This window comes from Rattus norvegicus, chromosome 12 (assembly GCF_021556685.1).
Source record: "Rattus norvegicus strain SHRSP/BbbUtx chromosome 12, alternate assembly SHRSP_T2T, whole genome shotgun sequence".
In the NCBI taxonomy this organism is placed as follows: domain Eukaryota; kingdom Metazoa; phylum Chordata; class Mammalia; order Rodentia; family Muridae; genus Rattus; species Rattus norvegicus.
The window spans coordinates 48,022,689-48,040,602 of record NC_141545.1 but is presented as its reverse complement, the minus strand read 5'-3'; the positions used below and the strand labels follow the sequence as shown (position 1 = coordinate 48,040,602).

Below are 17,914 nucleotides of genomic sequence, written 5' to 3'. Positions count from 1 at the left end.
CCCCTGCCGCCTTTCAGGAGTGTTTGCCCAGCAGCTGCGACTTTCTCATTGAGCGTCTCCGACTGGAGCTCGTGCTTCTGTCCAGGCGTGTGTGTTGGTGATTTCACCACCCACCACAGCTCTGCCTCGGTAACCAGAAGAAGATAAAGTGGAGTTATTTCTATTTCAGATAATTTAAGAAATTAAAAAAACTTTACACTTGGCCTGGTGAGTTGGCTCAGTGGTTAGAGCACTGGCTTCTCCTCCAGAGGTCATAAGTTCAATTCCCAGCAACCACGTGGTGGCTCACAACCATCTGTAATGGGATCCAATGCCCTCTTCTGGCATTAGGAAGGCTGAGAATCACTGTTAGCACTTAAGAGCCCTGACCCAGGTTCGATTCCCAGTACCCTAAGGTAGCTCACAGACATCCGACTTCAACCCAGGGAGCTCGGTGCCCTCTTCCATTGTGCACAGGCATGGATGGCAGGGAAAGCAGCAACACACAAAACACTGCTGTTGTTTCCCAAGATCGGCGTTCTCTATAGCTCCTGGCTGTCCTGGAACTCGCTCTGCAGACCAGACTGGCTTCGAGTTCAGAGGTCTGCCTGCCTCTGCCTCTTGAGTGCGGGGACTAAGACTGGTATGCATTTTGTGGAAGACGATGTCTCAGGAAGAATATCAGAAGAGTAACAACAAGAAGCCCCAGGCTTCCTTCAAATACGAACTGTTACAATTGTTGTTCTCACAGTATGGCCCAGTATGGTGGCGTATGCTTTTCCAGTTGGCACCCAGGAGGCAGAGGCATGGGGTGGCCACAAGTTCAAGGCCAGCCCGGTCTACAGGGCAAGTTCTAGGGCAGCCAGGGCTACATAGCAGGACCCTGTCTCAAGACAGCAGGGGAGAGAGAACAATTACATCGTTAACATTATTTCCCGTTGTAGAAGTCTGTGTAGTGTTGTAGTCTTGTATAGTAAGTCTGTGTGCCATAATTTACGTAAGTTATTTGTTATATAGTACCCCATGGTGGGCTGCTTTTGTTTTCTCCTATTAAGAGCAGTTGCAAGCTGGACATAGAGGCATGGGTCTTTAATCTCAGCACTCTGAGTTCAAGGCCAGCCTGGTCTGCAGAGTGATTTCTAGGCCAGTCAGAGCTACATAGTGAGGCTCTATCTTAAAAAAAAGAAAGCTATTACAGTAGGTCTGTCTGTCTGTCCCTTTCTGTCTGCCTGTCTGTCTATCTGTCTGTCTGTCTGTCTCTGTATATTAGTGTTCTGTCTCCATGTATGTCTAGATGAAGATGTCAAATCCCCAGGAACTGGAGTTGCAGACAGTTGTGAGCTGCTGTGTGGTTGCTGGGAATTGAACCCAGGTCCTTTGGAAGAGCAGACAGTGCTCCTAACTGCTGAGCCATCTGTTAACCCCACCCCACCCCCCACCCCCTACACACACACACACACACACACACACACACACACACACACACACACACACACACACCTCCTCTTGTTTTAACAGAGTCTTACTAAGTAGTTCTGACTCTTCTGGAACTTGCTGGGATTACAGGTGTGTACCACCATGCCTAACAGTTTTAGTTTGAGTTTTTATTTTTAAATTACATTTTAACATGGTCTATGGGCACACACCTGTGTGCATCTGGAGGCCAAGGGACAATTTGAAGGAGTGGGTTCTCTTCTATGTGTCACCAGGCAGCAGGTGTCGTTACCCACTGAGCTACCTTGCCAGTGTCCCATGAGGCATTTCTGCTTTGAAGATTATTCCCTAAATCTGAATGCGCCTCATCAAGCCATAAACATTTTAAGGTAAAGAAAGAAAAGAGGACAGTGAGATTTTGACAGCAAAGTTCCAGAAGTAATTTCCTGAGGATCCACGGGCAGTGCTCCCAAGAAAGAGCTGGAAGGCTCTGCTGGACTGGGCTTGTGTGTTTCCCTGAGCAGTTGTGCCAAGCCTTCAAGGAGGTGCTGAGAAGAGGTGTCCTATCCAGTTACCCAGATGTTTTGTGAGCCATGAGGCCCTCCCTGTCTCTCTCTGTTGTCAGAATGCCGGTGTCAGGGTCCACAGTGGAGCAGGGCCTGGAGAAGACAGGGGTCGGGTCTCTCCCTGAACCAGTGTCTTGTGTTGTTACAGGACTTGGCTCCTTACCTGCCCAGTGTGACACCTGGCCTGAAAGCCTCACTCTTAGACCCTGTCCCTGAGGTGCGTATGGGCATAGCCCAGTATCTGGAAAATTCCTTCCTGGAAATTCCCCCGCAAGTCACATGTGTGTCTCTCAAGCGAAGGGAAGAAGGCTGGGGTTCTTCCTGCTTCTTCGTGGTCCTCACTGAGCCATATCTCCATCCATGTCTGTTGTGGCCTATGTGACAGGTGCGCACAGTGTCTGCAAAGGCTCTTGGGGCCATGGTGAAGGGCATGGGAGAGTCGTGCTTTGAGGACTTGCTGCCGTGGCTGATGGAGACTCTGACATATGAGCAGAGCTCTGTGGACCGCTCAGGCGCTGCCCAAGGTGAGACCAGAATAAGCCCAGAGGCTGGACAGGAAGCCTTTGAGGGGCTTCTGGGTCCAGTTGTTGATTTCATCCTTGTCCTTCAGGGTTGGCTGAGGTAATGGCTGGCTTAGGAGTAGAGAAGTTGGAAAAATTGATGCCAGAAATTGTGGCCACTGCCAGCAAAGTGGACATCGCACCCCATGTCCGAGACGGCTACATCATGATGTTCAACTACCTGCCTATCACCTTTGGGGACAAGTTTACCCCTTATGTGGGGCCCATCATCCCTTGTATCCTCAAAGTAGGTACCAGTGACAGTGCTGGGGAGGGAGGAAGACAGGAGGACAGGATCCCTTCCTGCCCTTCAGTAAGCCCCGGGCTGACCGCCCTCTGCATGTTTAGGCTCTGGCTGATGAGAATGAGTTCGTTCGTGACACCGCCCTCCGTGCCGGCCAGCGGGTCATCTCCATGTATGCTGAGACAGCCATTGCCCTGCTGCTGCCCCAGCTGGAGCAAGGCCTCTTTGATGACCTCTGGAGAATCCGGTGAGAAGTGGCCCCACCCCAACTCTTAGGAACCCTAGTTGAGAAGTTCGTGTTGCTGAGAACTCTCAGCTCTCCACAAGGTCCCCTCATGGCCATTTTATCATCCTGGTTTCCTGAAGCAGAGGTGGATCCCTCCCCCTGCGGGGTGTGTGCGCATGTGCACACGAGTGTGTGTGAAGTATGTGCCGTCCTCCCTGGATCATACGTGCTCTTCCATGTTATAAAAGTTACCTACTTTACGTGCATGAGTGTTTTCCCATGACGTCTGTACACCATGTGTGTGTCTAGTGCCAAAGAGATCAGAAGAAGACATTGGATCCTCCAGAACTAGAGTTATGGATGGTTGTAAACCGTCGTGTGGGTGCTCTGCAGGAGCAGCCAGTGCTCTAACCACTGAGCCTCCATACATACTTTAAAAATAAGTTTGGGGGCTGGGGATTTAGCTCAGTGGTAGAGCGCTTGCCTAGGAAGCGCAAGGCCCTGGGTTCGATCCCCAGCTCCGAAAAAAAGAACCAAAAAAAAAAAGTTTAATCCTCTGTTTTGGTGTGTGTGGTGTGTGTGTGTGTGTGTGTGCATGCGTGTGTGTGTGTGTGTGTGTGTGTGTGTGGTGTATGTGTGGTGTGTGTGTGCATGTGTGTGTGTGCGAGAGTGTGCATGTGTATGTGTGCATGTGTGCTCGAGTGTGCATGTGTGTGGTGTGTGCATGTGTGTGGTGTGTGTGTGTGTGTGTGTGCATGCGTGTGTGTGTGTGTGTGTGTATGTGGTGTATGTGTGCATGCGTGTGTGTGCGTGTGTGGTGTACAGGGGTTGAGCTCAGGGTATTCTGCATGTTGGGCAAGTGCTCACTGATGAATAGTGTCCAGTCCTTTTCCCCGTGACAGAAGTAGCACTAGTAGAAAGTGCGTGAGGCACCAGATGTGGCTGCGCATGGCTTTAATCTCAGCACTCAGGAAGTAGAGGTGGCGGGTCTCTGTGAGTCTAAGGCCAACCTGGTCTACAAAGTGGGTTCTAGGACAGCCAGGGCTACACAGAGAAACCTGTCTCAAAAAAAATAAAGGAAGAAGCAACAGCATAAGGATCTGTGACCAGATGATGCTTGTCTTAAGATCGCCACCATGGGTGTTTGCGGTACATTCCCTTGAAGTCATCTTCTGTGCAGTAATGGACCCTACCCTAACACTGTCCCTGAGGCTGTATGACTCTGCTCTTGGCCTCAGGTTCAGCTCTGTTCAACTCCTTGGGGACCTCCTGTTCCACATCTCTGGGGTCACTGGGAAAATGACCACAGAAACAGCCTCTGAGGATGATAACTTTGGAACTGCTCAGTCTAACAAGGTGAGGGCCTGGCGCTGGCTTCTTCCTCACAGCTATGGAGTGCAAGCCCTGACGCCATGCTCTGGAGGCCTCACCCTGTATTCTCTGTCTCCCTCTGTGGGTCACAGGCAATCATCACGGCCCTGGGGGTCGATCGGCGGAACCGGGTCCTGGCAGGGCTCTATATGGGCCGCTCAGACACCCAGCTGGTGGTGAGGCAGGCGTCACTGCACGTGTGGAAGATTGTCGTTTCCAACACTCCCCGCACCCTGCGAGAGATCCTGCCCACTCTCTTTGGTCTGCTGCTGGGTTTCCTGGCTAGCACGTGTGCAGATAAGAGAACGGTGAGTTTGCTGGGCCTGGCCGCGCCCCAGCCCTAAGCTCGTCCTCTCAGAGCTTGGGGAGCTGGAGGGGAACATGGGTGGGCATCCTCTATGTAGCAGGGCAACATTAACTAGTTCTTCAGCCATTCAGCAAATACTCGCTATGTGCCACACTGGGGCCCACTCTCATGGACACAGTGGCAAGGAAAGGAATCTCCCTCACTTTTAATGAGGTATTTATCAGTCTGGTAGTCACAGGCATGTGTCAGATGTGCTTGTGGCAAGTGCAGCTCACAAGCACTCACACCTACAGTAAGACCTGTGGCCCAGAGAGGTCCCGACGCTTCTCAGAAGTGGTCTGAAGATGAAGTTAGTGAGCGCTGCCCAGCTGGGGAGGTGGGAAAGCGAAGACAGCTTCAGTGGGACCTGTCAGACGACCTGCATCAGCTGCGCTGGCCCTGTGGGGAGCAGGGTGTACGTGGCTTAGGGAAAGCCAGGGCCAGGCCACTGTAGCTGGGGGGGTCCATGGGGAGGAGCTGCGCTGTGTGAGGTGAGCCGGCTGGGCGGAGAGAGACGGTCAGGTGAGGAGGATGCGCCCAGGCTGGACTGAATTCACCCTGCTCGTCCCCTTTGGCCCACTTCCGGTTGCTGGCCTTGGTAAGCCAGTGTGTATTCAGCTTTAAAGAAGAGTTGGTGTGATGCCTCAAGCCAAAGTTAATCTTTGTCCTTAAGTCGTTTGTTACAAATTAGTTCCTTTTGAGCAAAAGCACTGGGCTAGGTGTTGGCTGAGCAGGAAGCCTGGCTTTCTGTCCACTCTGGTGAGCTTCATGTGGGGTGTAAGGCTGACACTTGTGCTGTGCATGCATGTGAGACGGACCTGGTCTGTTTTGTTTATGTAAGTGTTTATGGTTTATTTTTGGGACAAGGATTGTGCAGGCTAACCTCAAACTCACGGTCCTCCTCCCTCAACATTCCCAGTGCTGGATTACAGCATGGGCCACCATGCCTGGTCTCCACCACACAGCCTTAAAGATAGAGCTGTTGTTTGGTTGTTTGGTTGGTTTTTGAATCATGTGTAAGTGATAATGTGTGTGTGAGAACATAGACGTGAGCATAGGTGCCCACAGAAGACAAGTGAGGGTGTTGGGTCCCCTGGAGCTGGGCACCAAACAAGGGTCTTTCAGAAGAGCAGTGAGTCAGGGCTCTTGGCACTGAGCCATCTTCCTGCCCATTTTGTTTTGTTCTCTTTTGTTTGGTTTAGACAGAATCTTTGTCTGAGGCTGGCCTTGAACTCAGGGCAGCCAGTTCCCTGCTCTAGCCTCTCCCACACTAGAATCATAGGCACAGTGGCAGGCAGCAGTAGCTTCATTTTCGCTGTGCGTTCAGTGTCATCTAAGGAGGTGACCGCTCAGGTGTGGCCTCTGAGCTGCAGAGCCTCATTCTGGAATTGCTGTCTGGGCTCCCTGGGTTGGCAGAGACTGGGTGTGCTGCTGACTCCCTCTGTGCTGACAGATTGCAGCCAGGACGTTGGGAGATCTTGTCCGGAAGCTGGGGGAGAAGATCCTCCCTGAGATCATCCCCATCCTCGAAGAAGGGCTAAGGTCTCAGAAGAGCGATGAGAGGCAGGGCGTGTGCATCGGGCTCAGCGAGATCATGAAGTCCACCAGCCGGGATGCTGTGAGTACCTTTACAGGGTCTGCAGCCGTGGGGGACGAATGGCTCACTCTGGAGGGTGTAGTCACCAGAGTGCGTTACCCACCGTGTGCAGAATGTGTCCTCAGCTAAAATCTCAGCAAGAGGCCTTAGGAAGCCAGAGACGACTCTCCTCACTGCGTCCCTCAGTGCGTTAGACTCCATGTGTGTGCCGCCTCCCTGGGGGAGGGTGGCAGAGGCAGGAGGGTCGTGTTTCCTGGGCACAGAGCCCTCACCAGGCCTATTGGAGACTAAAGATTTTCTAGCACAGGAAGCGTTTGGTTTAGAGGTCAGACCGAGGAACTCGTCTTTCCAAGAGAGCTGGAGGGCAGGTCTTGGAGCTCCTGCTGTGGTCTGTGGAGTTCTGTAGAAGACAGGAAGCAACTGGGACTTAGCGATTACGTGAATTTTTAGTTACTAATTCTCGGTGAGGGGCTCCTGGGCTGCTCAGGTGCTCTCTGTCTTTTTGTACTTCAGTTTCATGGTCAGAGTCGATAGAATGGTCTAGCACAGGGATCTGGCTGAGCTGGGGTCCCGGCCACATGCCTATGCTTGGCTTGTTGTAGGTGCTCTATTTCTCTGAGTCCCTTGTGCCCACGGCACGGAAGGCACTATGTGATCCCCTGGAGGAGGTCCGGGAGGCGGCGGCCAAAACCTTTGAGCAGCTGCACTCCACCATTGGCCACCAGGCTTTGGAGGACATTCTCCCGTTCCTGCTGAAGCAGCTGGTGAGTGGGTCTCCCTCACACCGACCAATGTGGCCTTTACTGTGTGCGACAGCGAAACACAGGGGAGATCGCAAGATGGCAGGAATTTGGGCTCTGCAAGGGAGTGGGTGCCACAAGATCTGATGTGGCTTTGTGCCTGTCCTTGAACAGTAAGTAAATATGGGTGACAGGGAGGTGAGTGGGGGAGGCATCCTGGCAGCAGGGATGCGGTCGGAGCCAGCTCCTCAGTCCTCCCCATGCTCCTCTCAGGATGACGAGGAGGTGTCAGAATTCGCCCTGGATGGTCTGAAGCAGGTCATGGCCGTTAAGAGCCGTGTGGTGCTGCCCTATCTGGTACCCAAGGTAAATCTCCACACACCGCACACACCCCAGTCCAGGGGCTTCTGTGCATGTGCAATGGTGGGTCTGGCAAGGTACATCAAGGAGCTCAGGTACTCCTTTGTCTTTCAAGATGTGTGGGAGCAGGCCCTCAGGTCAGAGCCAGGGAGTGGCCTCCCTTAGTGTGGGGAGTGGGCTCCCTTAGGCAGAGTGGGGAGTGGGCTCCCTTGGTCCTTTCTCCTAGACCCCAGTCTGTAATTGCTGTCAGGATGACACTGTCTCTGTTCCCCAGCTGACGACACCACCTGTCAACACCCGGGTGCTGGCTTTCCTCTCATCTGTGGCTGGCGATGCTCTGACGCGTCACCTTGGTGTGATTCTCCCAGCAGTCATGTTAGCGCTGAAGGAAAAGCTTGGGACTCCAGACGAGCAGCTGGTACGGCAACATGGCTGCTCCTCTAGCTCTTCCAGGGCTGCCACAGCTGCCCTTGCTGACTTGGAGACTCCACGCTCAGTGCACGCATTCCCTGTGCTTTTAGGAGATGGCCAACTGTCAGGCTGTCATCCTCTCGGTAGAGGATGACACTGGGCACCGGATCATCATTGAGGATCTGCTGGAGGCCACTCGAAGCCCTGAGGTGGGCATGAGGCAGGCCGCCGCCATCATCCTCAACATGTACTGCTCCCGCTCCAAGGCTGACTATACCAGCCACCTGCGCAGCCTGGTCTCCGGCTTGATCCGCCTCTTCAATGACTCCAGCCCTGTGGTTCTGGGGGAGAGCTGGGATGCTCTCAACGCCATCACTAAGGTGAGGCTGCTGACCTCTGCTGTCTGTGGGTGCCGGTGCCGGTGCCGGGTCCGTCTCCTGGGTTCAAGCGGTGTTCCCACCTCAGTCGTCCAGTGGAGGGACTGCAGGTCTGTGCCTGAGGGGGCCGAAGGCTGCAGACATTTGTAAAATGGTTCCAAATGGAGCCTCTGCTGCCGTTACCCAGCCTCAGCACGGGTGACTTGAGGCCAGCCCTTCTCGCCCCCATTGCCCCATGTCCCGAGAGGAAGGTCTGGCCTCATTGGTGCTTTCCCCCAACCCTCACAGAAGCTGGATGCCGGCAACCAGCTGGCCCTGATCGAAGAATTCCATAAGGAAATCCGCTACATAGGCAACGAGTGCCGAGGGGAGCATGTGCCGGGCTTCTGCCTTCCAAAGAAGGTGAGCCGGGGCCTGGGGTATAGGACGCTGCAGCCGCCGCCAGTCTGTCTGTCTTGCCCCATCGTTCGGTGCTGCTCTGTGGCGCCCCCTGCAGACCGGGCTCACAGTGCCCTTGGTTTAAGCTATGAAGCGTCTCAGCCACAGCCAGTGAGTGGTCGGGGGTGGCGGCTGTGCACGTCTCGTGTTATCAGCCTGTTGGGTCCTCCACCCTCCAGTCAGGTCCCAGCCTCTTGGCAGTGACTGTGGCTCAGCCACGTTATTGACTCATGGAGTTGGAGAGAAGATGGCTGCTGGAGTGCTTTGCTGAGGGTGGGGAGTTTGTAGGCCTGGGGTGTTTGAGACTAGACTCTCAACTCTGGTTCTCTTGTCAGGGAGTAACCTCCATCCTTCCAGTGCTACGGGAAGGAGTCCTCACAGGCAGTCCTGAGCAAAAGGAAGAAGCAGCCAAGGCCTTGGGCTTGGTGATCCGCCTGACGTCGGCCGATGCCCTGAGGCCCTCTGTGGTCAGCATCACTGGCCCTCTGATTCGCATCCTTGGGGACCGGTTCAGCTGGAGTGTGAAGGCGGCCCTGCTGGAGACACTCAGCCTCTTGCTGGGCAAGGTGAGTAAGTTAGGAATTTTAGGATTCTAACCTATTCGCAGGAGACCGACATGTGATGTCCTCTAGAGGCAGAGGGAATGCACCATAGACGGAGCGGGCTCAGTTCTGAGTCGTGCTGTAGCTCTGTGAGCAGACCTTAGAGCTGTGCAGCCTCTGAGCCTGCTGTGGGTGCGCTCAGAGAAGCTGGAGTTCTCGTCCTTGCAGACAAGCTGCAGCCTCATGCAACCAGGGCCACGGAAGGGCCACGGCCTCCTCTACTCATCAGCTGAAAGTTAGCAGTTCTTAACCTGGCATTGAGGCCTCATGGGGGTCACGGGGACTGCATATCACAGATTTACGTTACCGTTTGTAACAGTAGCAGAATTACAGCTATGAAGTGGGAATTTCATAACTTGTGTTGCTGGGGTCGCCACAGCGTGAGGAAGGGCGAGAGCCACCGCTTTAGATGGAAGCAGCCAGACAGATTTTCCTGCGTGTCCCTGGGTCTTCTCTGCTTAGAGCGGTCTGTTCCTGGCTGGGCGAGCTTGGCTAGCTCACCGGTGTTCAAGGTCAGTGTACCACGACCTTGATGTCTGAGTCCTGACTTCAGGTACGGCAATTCTCCCACAGGTCGGGATCGCCCTGAAGCCCTTCCTGCCCCAGCTTCAGACCACCTTCACCAAAGCTCTGCAGGACTCCAATCGGGGCGTACGCCTCAAGGCTGCGGATGCCCTAGGGAAACTCATTTCCATCCACATCAAGGTGGACCCCCTTTTTACAGAGCTGCTCAATGGAATCCGTGTGGTGGAGGACCCAGGTATAAGGTACGGCACTGCCTCGGGAGCGCTGTCTGCAGGCCATGCCGAGCAGATGGAAGGCAGGAGGTGGGGAGCCCGGGGAGCCCGGGGTTCATTAAGGCAGTGCGTTTCTTCCCTAGGGACACCATGTTGCAGGCCCTCAGGTTTGTGATTCAGGGTGCGGGCGCCAAAGTGGATGCTGCCATCCGGAAAAACATTGTCTCACTCCTGCTGGGCATGCTGGGCCACGACGAGGTATGGCTGCGGGTCAGTGGCTGCACTGCAGAGCCTACTGCTTCTCGTCTGCGCTTGTTCTCTCTGTGTTGTGTGGGTGACTGGTTCAGCTGCCAGCTGGGTGTGGGCAACACTCCCCTTCAGATGCTCTGGCAGTCAGGGAGTCAGGAAGTGTTTATGGTGCTGATTTCTGGAGTCAAACCAAGCAAGGTCTTACGGGTTTTGAGCATGTGTTTGCCCTGAGCCCCAGACCTTCCCCAGTTGCTTCAGCTTCAGTCACTTTCTCCGCTTGTCCCCTGATGTCCCCTGATAGAGCAGACCGCTTCTGGGGCCATGCAGAGCCCTGTTCTCCTGCAGCAGCTGTTGCAGGGGCCCTGGGGCTCTGGCTGTGCCGCCCCATTGGTCCTACAGTTGGGAAGCATTGGCCCAGCTCCCATGCCCTCCTTGCCCTGGCAGGACTCAGGGCGGTAAGTCTGTGGGAGCACTTCTGTTTCCTCCACAGACAGCCCTCTGCTGTGGCAGCCTTGTATGTGTGTGTCGTGTATGGTGTATGGTGTGTGTAGGGAGGAGTGGGGGGGGGGGTGAGACAGGGTTTCTCTGTGTAGCCCTGGCTTGCATTGTAGACCAGGTTTGAATTCACAGAGATCCCCCTGCCTCTGCCTCCACAGTGCCAGGATTAAAGGTGTGTGCCACTGCCCAGCTCAGCAAGTTCTCCTTAATCACATCTCGACCTTACTTTTTTTTTTTTTTTTTCCGGAGCTGGGGACCGAACCCAGGGCCTTGCGCTTGCTAGGCAAGCGCTCTACCACTGAGCTAAATCCCCAATCCCCCGACCTTACTTTTTTTGAGGCAGGATCTCTTCGCTGAGCCTAGAGTCCCCCTTTTAGGCCTGACTGACTGGCCAGTGAGTCTCTTGGGGAACCTGGCTTTTCATGCAGGTATCAGGTGTCTGAACTCAGATCTTCAAGCTTGCACAGCAAGCATTTCACCCACTGAGCAAACTCTGGTTTTTTTGATACAAGGTTTTCTGGGTAGCCCAGGCTGTGATCCTGCCTTATTCTCTCTGATGCGAGTGCTGCAAGTCTGAGCTAAGCCTGGCTCCTGTGGTATCAAATGCTGTGCACAGCCACGGTGGGTACTGGATTGCTGTGCCCATGGCTCTGCTTTTGGCCCCTAGTGGCTGCTCTCTGACTGCAACCCCAACTCCCTCATGAGTAGGAATGTGCCTCGTTGTTGCGGTTGGTCACGGTCTCTGTCCTAGAGCTTTACAGGGCCAGTGCAGCAAAGGTTCGGATCTAGGCAAACTTGCATTTTCCACAGTAGAACTTAAGGTAGCTCATGTGGCCAGAGGGTGTTGGAAATAGTCCTCAGCGGGCTTAGTGCTTAGAGACTCACGCGGTGGACAGCCTATTCTCAGCTTATCCTCAGATTGAAGATGGCAGTCAAGAGTCAGCTTGGTTTAGCTTCCTAGTCATCTAGTCTGAATGTGTTTGGTAGGTTGGTTAGGGATTCTATGGCTGTGATGAAGACCACGACCAAAGCTAGCTGGGGAGGAAAGGGTTACACATCCTGGAAGGAAGGCAGGGCAGGAACCTGGAGGCAGGAGCTGATGCAGATGCCTTGGAGGGTGCTGCTTACTGGCTTGCTCCCCAAGGCTTCCTCAGCCTGCCTTCTTACAGAACCCAGGACCTCCAGCCCAGGGATGGCTCCACCCACAATGGGCGGGGCCACCCTCCCTTGATCACTAATTAAGATCACTACAGCTGGATTTTACGAAGGCATTTTTCTCCTTGATGTTCTGTCCTCTCAGATGACTTTACTTTTTGTCAAGTTGACTAAAACTAGCCAGCCTGTTTGGTTTGGAGGGATGAGGTCAGAGTGGGACTTAATCGCAAAATAGCATTTACTTAGACTCACTTCTCTTTATGTTTGGAGTAAGCTGGCCATGGGGTAGGCAAGATGCCTTTTGTGTATCCTGCCTTGGGTTTGACAGAAAACAGTCATCACAGGGTGCTGTGGACTTGGCTCAGTGGAAGAGCACTTGCCTACCTTGTATATGACTTCCATCTCTGACACCGCCCCTCCCTCCATAAAAAGCGTCTGTGCAGCCTGACGACACTTCTTCATACCATGGCTTCCGCATTACTGTCGTGAGGCACTGACAGCAGACAGAGCAGCAAGTCACTGGACGTGGGGTGGAGTAGGCGGGAAGAGTTGAGCGCGTCTTGCAGGCAGCGGTGAGGAGGCAGCTCTTCCGGCCAGCTGTGCTCTTGTGTCTGAAGCACTGTGGATGGCGGTCGAGATGCTAACCGGGAGGCATCCAGTGTGGAGCAGCAAGGGGCCATGCAATGTGGTACTGGTGCTGCTGCTGCTGGGTGATGGCTGCCAATTGCACGCACACTGGAGCTTCCTATATTAGGCGCAGTGTGGCATTTTTAACTCCCCAGCAGGTAGCGATTGGAGTGATTGGAGGTCCCAGTCAGGGCTGGGGATGTGGGTGCCTGGAGCTCCTGAGCTGAGGTTCCTGGCCATACTCCCTGTCACTCCCCTCTCCCCTGCCAGGACAACACTCGGATCTCTTCAGCCGGGTGCCTTGGGGAGCTGTGTGCCTTTCTGACTGAGGAGGAGCTCAACACGGTCCTGCAGCAGTGCTTGCTGGGTAGGCTGCTGCCCCGGCCTGGGGACAAGGGCGACACTCCTCTCCCTCCTCTGAAGGATCTTGGAGCCCTGGGCTACACTTGCCTTCAGGCATCAGCTGCTACAACAGACTGGTGTCCCCAGTAGCCCTGATGATGGCTGATCTTAGAACATAGCTGCATTTCCGGTCCCCAAGTCCGCACACTGGCTGGCTGGCTAGGGGATAAGCCCTGGATGTGAGCGCGGGAGTGAGCTGTGAGTGTGAGTTCACCCAGTTGTGTCCCTCTGCTCAGCTGACGTATCTGGCATTGACTGGATGGTTCGGCACGGCCGGAGCTTGGCGCTGTCTGTGGCTGTGAACGTGGCTCCCAGCAGACTCTGCACAGGCAAATACAGCAATGAGGTTCAGGACATGGTCCTCAGCAACGCTGTGGCAGACAGGGTAAGGCTCAGTCCTGTCCTCCCCGACCCACCCATGGCCACCCCTTGCTTACCCGAGCCCTGTGTGGAGTGGCGCTCAGTTTCTGGGTCCTGCTGTGGCTGGCTAACCTGTTAGGTGCTGAGTGAACGACCCCTCCCTCTGCGGTTTAATCATTTAAACTGAGGCGTGGGTTAGAGGAGCCCCACAGTCTCTCGATAAGGGGACTCGGCTCCTTGTTCCCGGGGCCTGGCAAATGTCTCAGTGAGAGCAGCTGGTGTGGTAATCAGGGACAAGATGGGCGGTGAGGGCCTGTAGCTCCTGGTTCTGCTGCTGCATGGCGGGCGGGAATGGGGTGGCTCCACCCTGTGTAGCTCTCGCTGCTGCTCTCCACAGATCCCCATTGCCGTGAGTGGGATTCGGGGCATGGGCTTCCTCATGAAGTATCACATCGAGACAGGAGGGGGACAGCTGCCACCCAGACTCTCCACCCTGCTCATTAAGGTGAGTGCAGGTAGGCTGCTGAGGAGTGGGGTGGAGACGATCATGAGGAGGACCCAGGACCCGAGCACGTGGGTTTAAAGCCTTTTTGTTTTTGTAACAGTGAGTGGGAGATGGGGGGTCAGGGGAGACTGGTGAGTTGTTCTCTCCTCCTGTGGTCCTGAGGGTCCAGTCAGGTTGTCAGGCTTGGCAGCCCAGCCGAGCACCTCACGCAGAGTCTCACTGTGCAGCCCTAGCCCAGTCTGCAGACACAAGGACGCCTGCCTCTGCCTCCCCTGGGCGGCAGTTAAAGGGGCACGCTCGTGCGCCTCCATGCCTGGAAATGGAGTTGGACCCTAAAAATCTCCTCACCTGTCTGGCTCCCTCAGCTGGCAAGGCACTCAGTGACTGCTGTGTAGGTAACCCCAGCACTTGGGAAGCAGAGCAGGAGAACTGAATTTGTGGCTCTCCTGGGCTTCAAAGTGACTTAGGGGAAGTAGGTGAGTGAGCCAGGTGACCAGTCGGACATGACAGCAGGGCTTCCCTCCTGACAGGCCCCACCTCAAACATTCGTGTGTGCAGGGGTCAGGGCCAAGTTCAAAACTCTGCCTCAGCTCCTAGGCAATTACAGTCTGCTGCGCTCGAACCTCCCTGAGTAACGAGGTTCCAGAAAGCAGCTGCCCTCCCTGCAGATGGCTGTTCCACTGCCGAGAGTTTAGGAAGGGTCTGGTCAGGTAGATGCTGTGGCCCATGCTTGTTTACTGACGGCTGCTGGCCTTGACCCTGAAAGAGTGCAGACGAACAAGGCAGGCGCGCCCCCCAGAGCTGCTGGACAAAGGCCAGGGTTAGGTAGAGCTGAAGGAACGGGAGGAACCTTTGAGAGAGGATCCAGGGACCCACACCCCAGGCAGTGTGACCAGCGACCACCAAGGCCCGACCGAGTACAAAGGATCACAGCCTTGTGAGGCAGCAGAGGCCTCGTGTGGGCCACGAGTCGTGAGCCAAGGGACTAGCAACACCATACAAGACGGGGAAGGAAGACATCTTGTCACCTGTCAAGGCAGGGACCTTTTCACACGTTACTTTGAAGGAGGAAGCAGGGCCTAGTGTCTGTGCTGGAGCAGTGTCCACTCTGGAAATGTGGGCTTTTCTGATAATGAACTTCCTGTCTCCCTCCCTCCTCTCCCAGTGTCTGCAGAACCCGTCCAGTGACATCAGGCTGGTTGCCGAGAAGATGATCTGGTGGGCCAACAAGGAGCCCCGGCCTGCCCTGGAGCCCCAGGCCATCAAGCCCATCCTGAAGGCTCTACTCGACAACACCAAGGACAAGAACACGGTAGTGAGGGCCTACAGCGAGCAGGCCATCGTGAATCTGCTCAAACTGAGGCAGGGCGAGGAGCTGCTGCAGGTGCGAGCCCAGCCGGGTGCCAGCGGCACCCACTGTGGATGTCTGTCTATCTGTCCCGTGCCTTTGGACAGCAGTCCTGAAACCCTGTTCTCCCGAAGTCTGTGTTAGCTGTCAGGGTGGCCGAGACTCAGGCGCCTGGAGCACAGAGCCTTTGTTTCGGCAGCAGACGCAGGCAGGCCCTGGTGGGCGGTCCCCAACGCAGGATAGAAACCCGGGCGGTGCTGCCCTGTCTGAGCCCCGCAGTGCCCTCAGCCCTCCCCTCAGCAGCCTGTGTCCCTAGCTTAGGAAGGGCGTGAGGAGAGGCTTTGAATTGCCTCCGATCCATCCAGAGCCCATAGGTTGCAGCCCAGTGGCCTCAGGCTCAGCCTGGCCTCCACCCTGACGCTGCCTGACCGTGTCTTCTGCTCCTCTTTCCACAGTCACTCTCCAAGATCCTGGATGTGGCCAGCTTGGAGGCGCTGAATGAGTGCAGCCGGCGGTCGCTGAAGAAGCTGGCCTGCCAGGCGGACTCTGTGGAGCAGGTGGATGACACCATCCTGACGTGACAAGCTGGGTCCGCTACAGCCACACTGCCCCACGTCTGCGCTCACACTGTTTTCATTTTTGAAAATATGTTTATTCCAAGGGGAGCTCAGGAGATGGTGTTCCCAGAAAGTATTTTAGTATATCAGCCAACCAGAGCCAAAGCCTTAAATCCAACCCACACACAACTGAAAATCACCTCCTCCATCTCTTGCCCTTATCTCTGGAGAAGAGAAAGAAGCGAGCTCAGCGACCTCAGTGAGCGTGTGAGCGGCCGCTAGGGGGCCTGACTCACTCTGCCCTGCCAGAGGGATGAGCTCAGGTCCCTCTTCTGTGCTGGGTGGCCTGTGTCTGCTGGGATCTGAGTGGGGCACAGGCTGCAGAGCTCCGCCTGACCTGACGCTGTGGCTTGCTTTTCATGTGGCCTGACTGGACCTGACTTGTCTGGAGGAGGTGATGCTCACGTCTCCTCCTCAGTTCCAGGTCTCGGGATGCAGGCCATTGGAAGGAGGTTTAATAAAGGCTTTGATTTCATCTTGAAAGAAGCGGGGTTTTGTCATTTTTTTTGAGACAAGGTCTCTGATTATGTAGTCAGGCTGGCCTTGAACTCAGAGACTCTCCTGCTCTTGCCTCCCAGTGCTGGGGTTGAGGGCGTAGGACCTGGCCCCGGATATTCATAATTCTTGAGCATCCATCACACATGACGCTTCCTGCATCAAGAAGGAGGGACGTTATGCTGAGCCTGCAGTGTTTTCCTGCCCCGCCCTTCCCACCACCAGAGCGTCATTCACCGACTTCCCTGTCCTGCCTCAGTTCAGTGAGGCCCGAGGTCTCCCTTGGTGGGGAAACCAGGGCTGAGTGATGTACTTCCCAGCTCCGTCCTTGTGGGTAAGTGAGGTGAGCCTCTCCTGCTCAGGCTCTAGAGCCATCCGTCCCCTCTGGAGCAATGTTCCTGTGGCCCAGGGATGCGCAAAAGGGAACCAGAACTGTAGCTCAGCATGTGCCTGGCTCATAAGTGACTTCCTCCTAATTCCTAGAAGGCTCGGGACACACCCTCTAGTGATGCAAAGTTCTCCGGACCCAGTGAAATAAGCCGTCAAACATACCGGCCAACACTGAGCCTGGTGGCCTACGCCTTTAATCTTAGCAGTCAAGAAGCAGAGGCAGGTGTATACCTGGGAGTTCTAGGCTAGCCTGGTCTACATAATGGGGCCCTGTCTCAAAATGAAAAAAAATTACTGGCTAGAGCTGTAAAAGAAAAAAAGGCCAAGTGTAGCCAGATGTGACCTAGGTCTAGAATCCTAGCACTTAGCGGGCAGGAGAGCTGGGGTTGGGGAGGGGTTGTCATTGGTTACATAGTTAAAGCTAGCCTGGTCTCATCAGACCCCGTCTCAGAAAGAAAACTAAAGGAGACCGGTCGCACTAGCTGTAGCAGAAGTAGAAAGCGGGCTTTTGACTGAGGGAAGGCAAGCTGACCTCTAAGACGTCCCTCTTATCCCTCTGCTTCATATGTCACCGACCTCCTATTTCACTGCAGACCCGGTGTCATCTGGCTGGGGGTAACTGTAGAATCCTAGGGCTAGAGGAGACCTTGGGAAGTCAGCCCAGTCAGTCCCCATAGGGGAGCAGCCAATGCTTTCAGGTTTTGGTGGCCATGGCAACTGGGATCCAGATGGTCCAGTGTCCTCCCAGCTGCCGAGGGGCCTTCGTCCACATAGGTGCGCACCTCCCGCGGCAGCAGTGCGGTGAGGTTACACAGCCTGGAAGCCTCTAGCAGGTGGCAGGTCACCCTCTGTTTTCTCCACCAGCTTGGGTTACACCCACCCCAGACTCTCAGCCCGGCCTGCAGCTGGGAGGGGGCAGCCCGGCGAGCAGAGGGCGGAGGACACCCAGGAAGCAAAAGGGCAAGCAGAGGGCGGAGGATACCCAGGAAGCAAAAGATGAAGGAAAAAGCTTCCAGTTTCAGAACCCAGAGGAGGAGCTGATGAGGATCTGAATAGACAGTGCCAAGGCTCTCAGAATGAACACACTGAATTGCTTTCTGGTCTGCAGGGTGGGTGCCAGCTCTCAGAAGTCCAGTGGTTAAGGACAGTCACACAACATGGGGTGGGCCAAAAGGACCCATCCAGAGAGGCACTGCAGCCCTGGAGGAAGTGGAGCTTGGATCCACAGGGGTACAAAAATGTCCTGATGGCTGGCGGCTGACAGCCTCTAACAGCTTTGG

The 17,914-nt window shown here is 55.0% G+C and overlaps 1 protein-coding gene and 1 long non-coding RNA gene across 2 annotated transcripts in view; one reads left to right on the top strand and one right to left on the bottom strand.

The window, feature by feature from the left end:
• The window catches only part of Gcn1 (GCN1 activator of EIF2AK4), a 61,218-nt gene extending 44,983 nt beyond the window's left edge, over positions 1-16,235 (top strand). Inside the window, 20 exon segments of the mRNA NM_001168664.1 lie at positions 2,128-2,196; positions 2,365-2,503; positions 2,590-2,786; positions 2,888-3,030; positions 4,248-4,365; positions 4,473-4,688; positions 6,180-6,344; positions 6,926-7,087; positions 7,337-7,429; positions 7,698-7,841; positions 7,945-8,214; positions 8,500-8,613; positions 8,985-9,215; positions 9,825-10,018; positions 10,132-10,246; positions 12,788-12,884; positions 13,156-13,304; positions 13,677-13,784; positions 14,950-15,168; positions 15,588-16,235. Coding sequence (NP_001162135.1) covers positions 2,128-2,196; positions 2,365-2,503; positions 2,590-2,786; positions 2,888-3,030; positions 4,248-4,365; positions 4,473-4,688; positions 6,180-6,344; positions 6,926-7,087; positions 7,337-7,429; positions 7,698-7,841; positions 7,945-8,214; positions 8,500-8,613; positions 8,985-9,215; positions 9,825-10,018; positions 10,132-10,246; positions 12,788-12,884; positions 13,156-13,304; positions 13,677-13,784; positions 14,950-15,168; positions 15,588-15,713 — 3,069 coding nt within the window. The 3' untranslated portion in view covers positions 15,714-16,235.
• LOC120096002 (uncharacterized) lies at positions 15,763-17,607 on the bottom strand. The gene is made up of 2 exons (XR_015634872.1): positions 17,211-17,607; positions 15,763-16,400 (listed from the first exon to the last, which is right to left on the bottom strand). It is a non-coding gene; the product is annotated as an uncharacterized LOC120096002 (long non-coding RNA).
• Between the last annotated feature and the right edge of the window lie 307 nt (positions 17,608-17,914).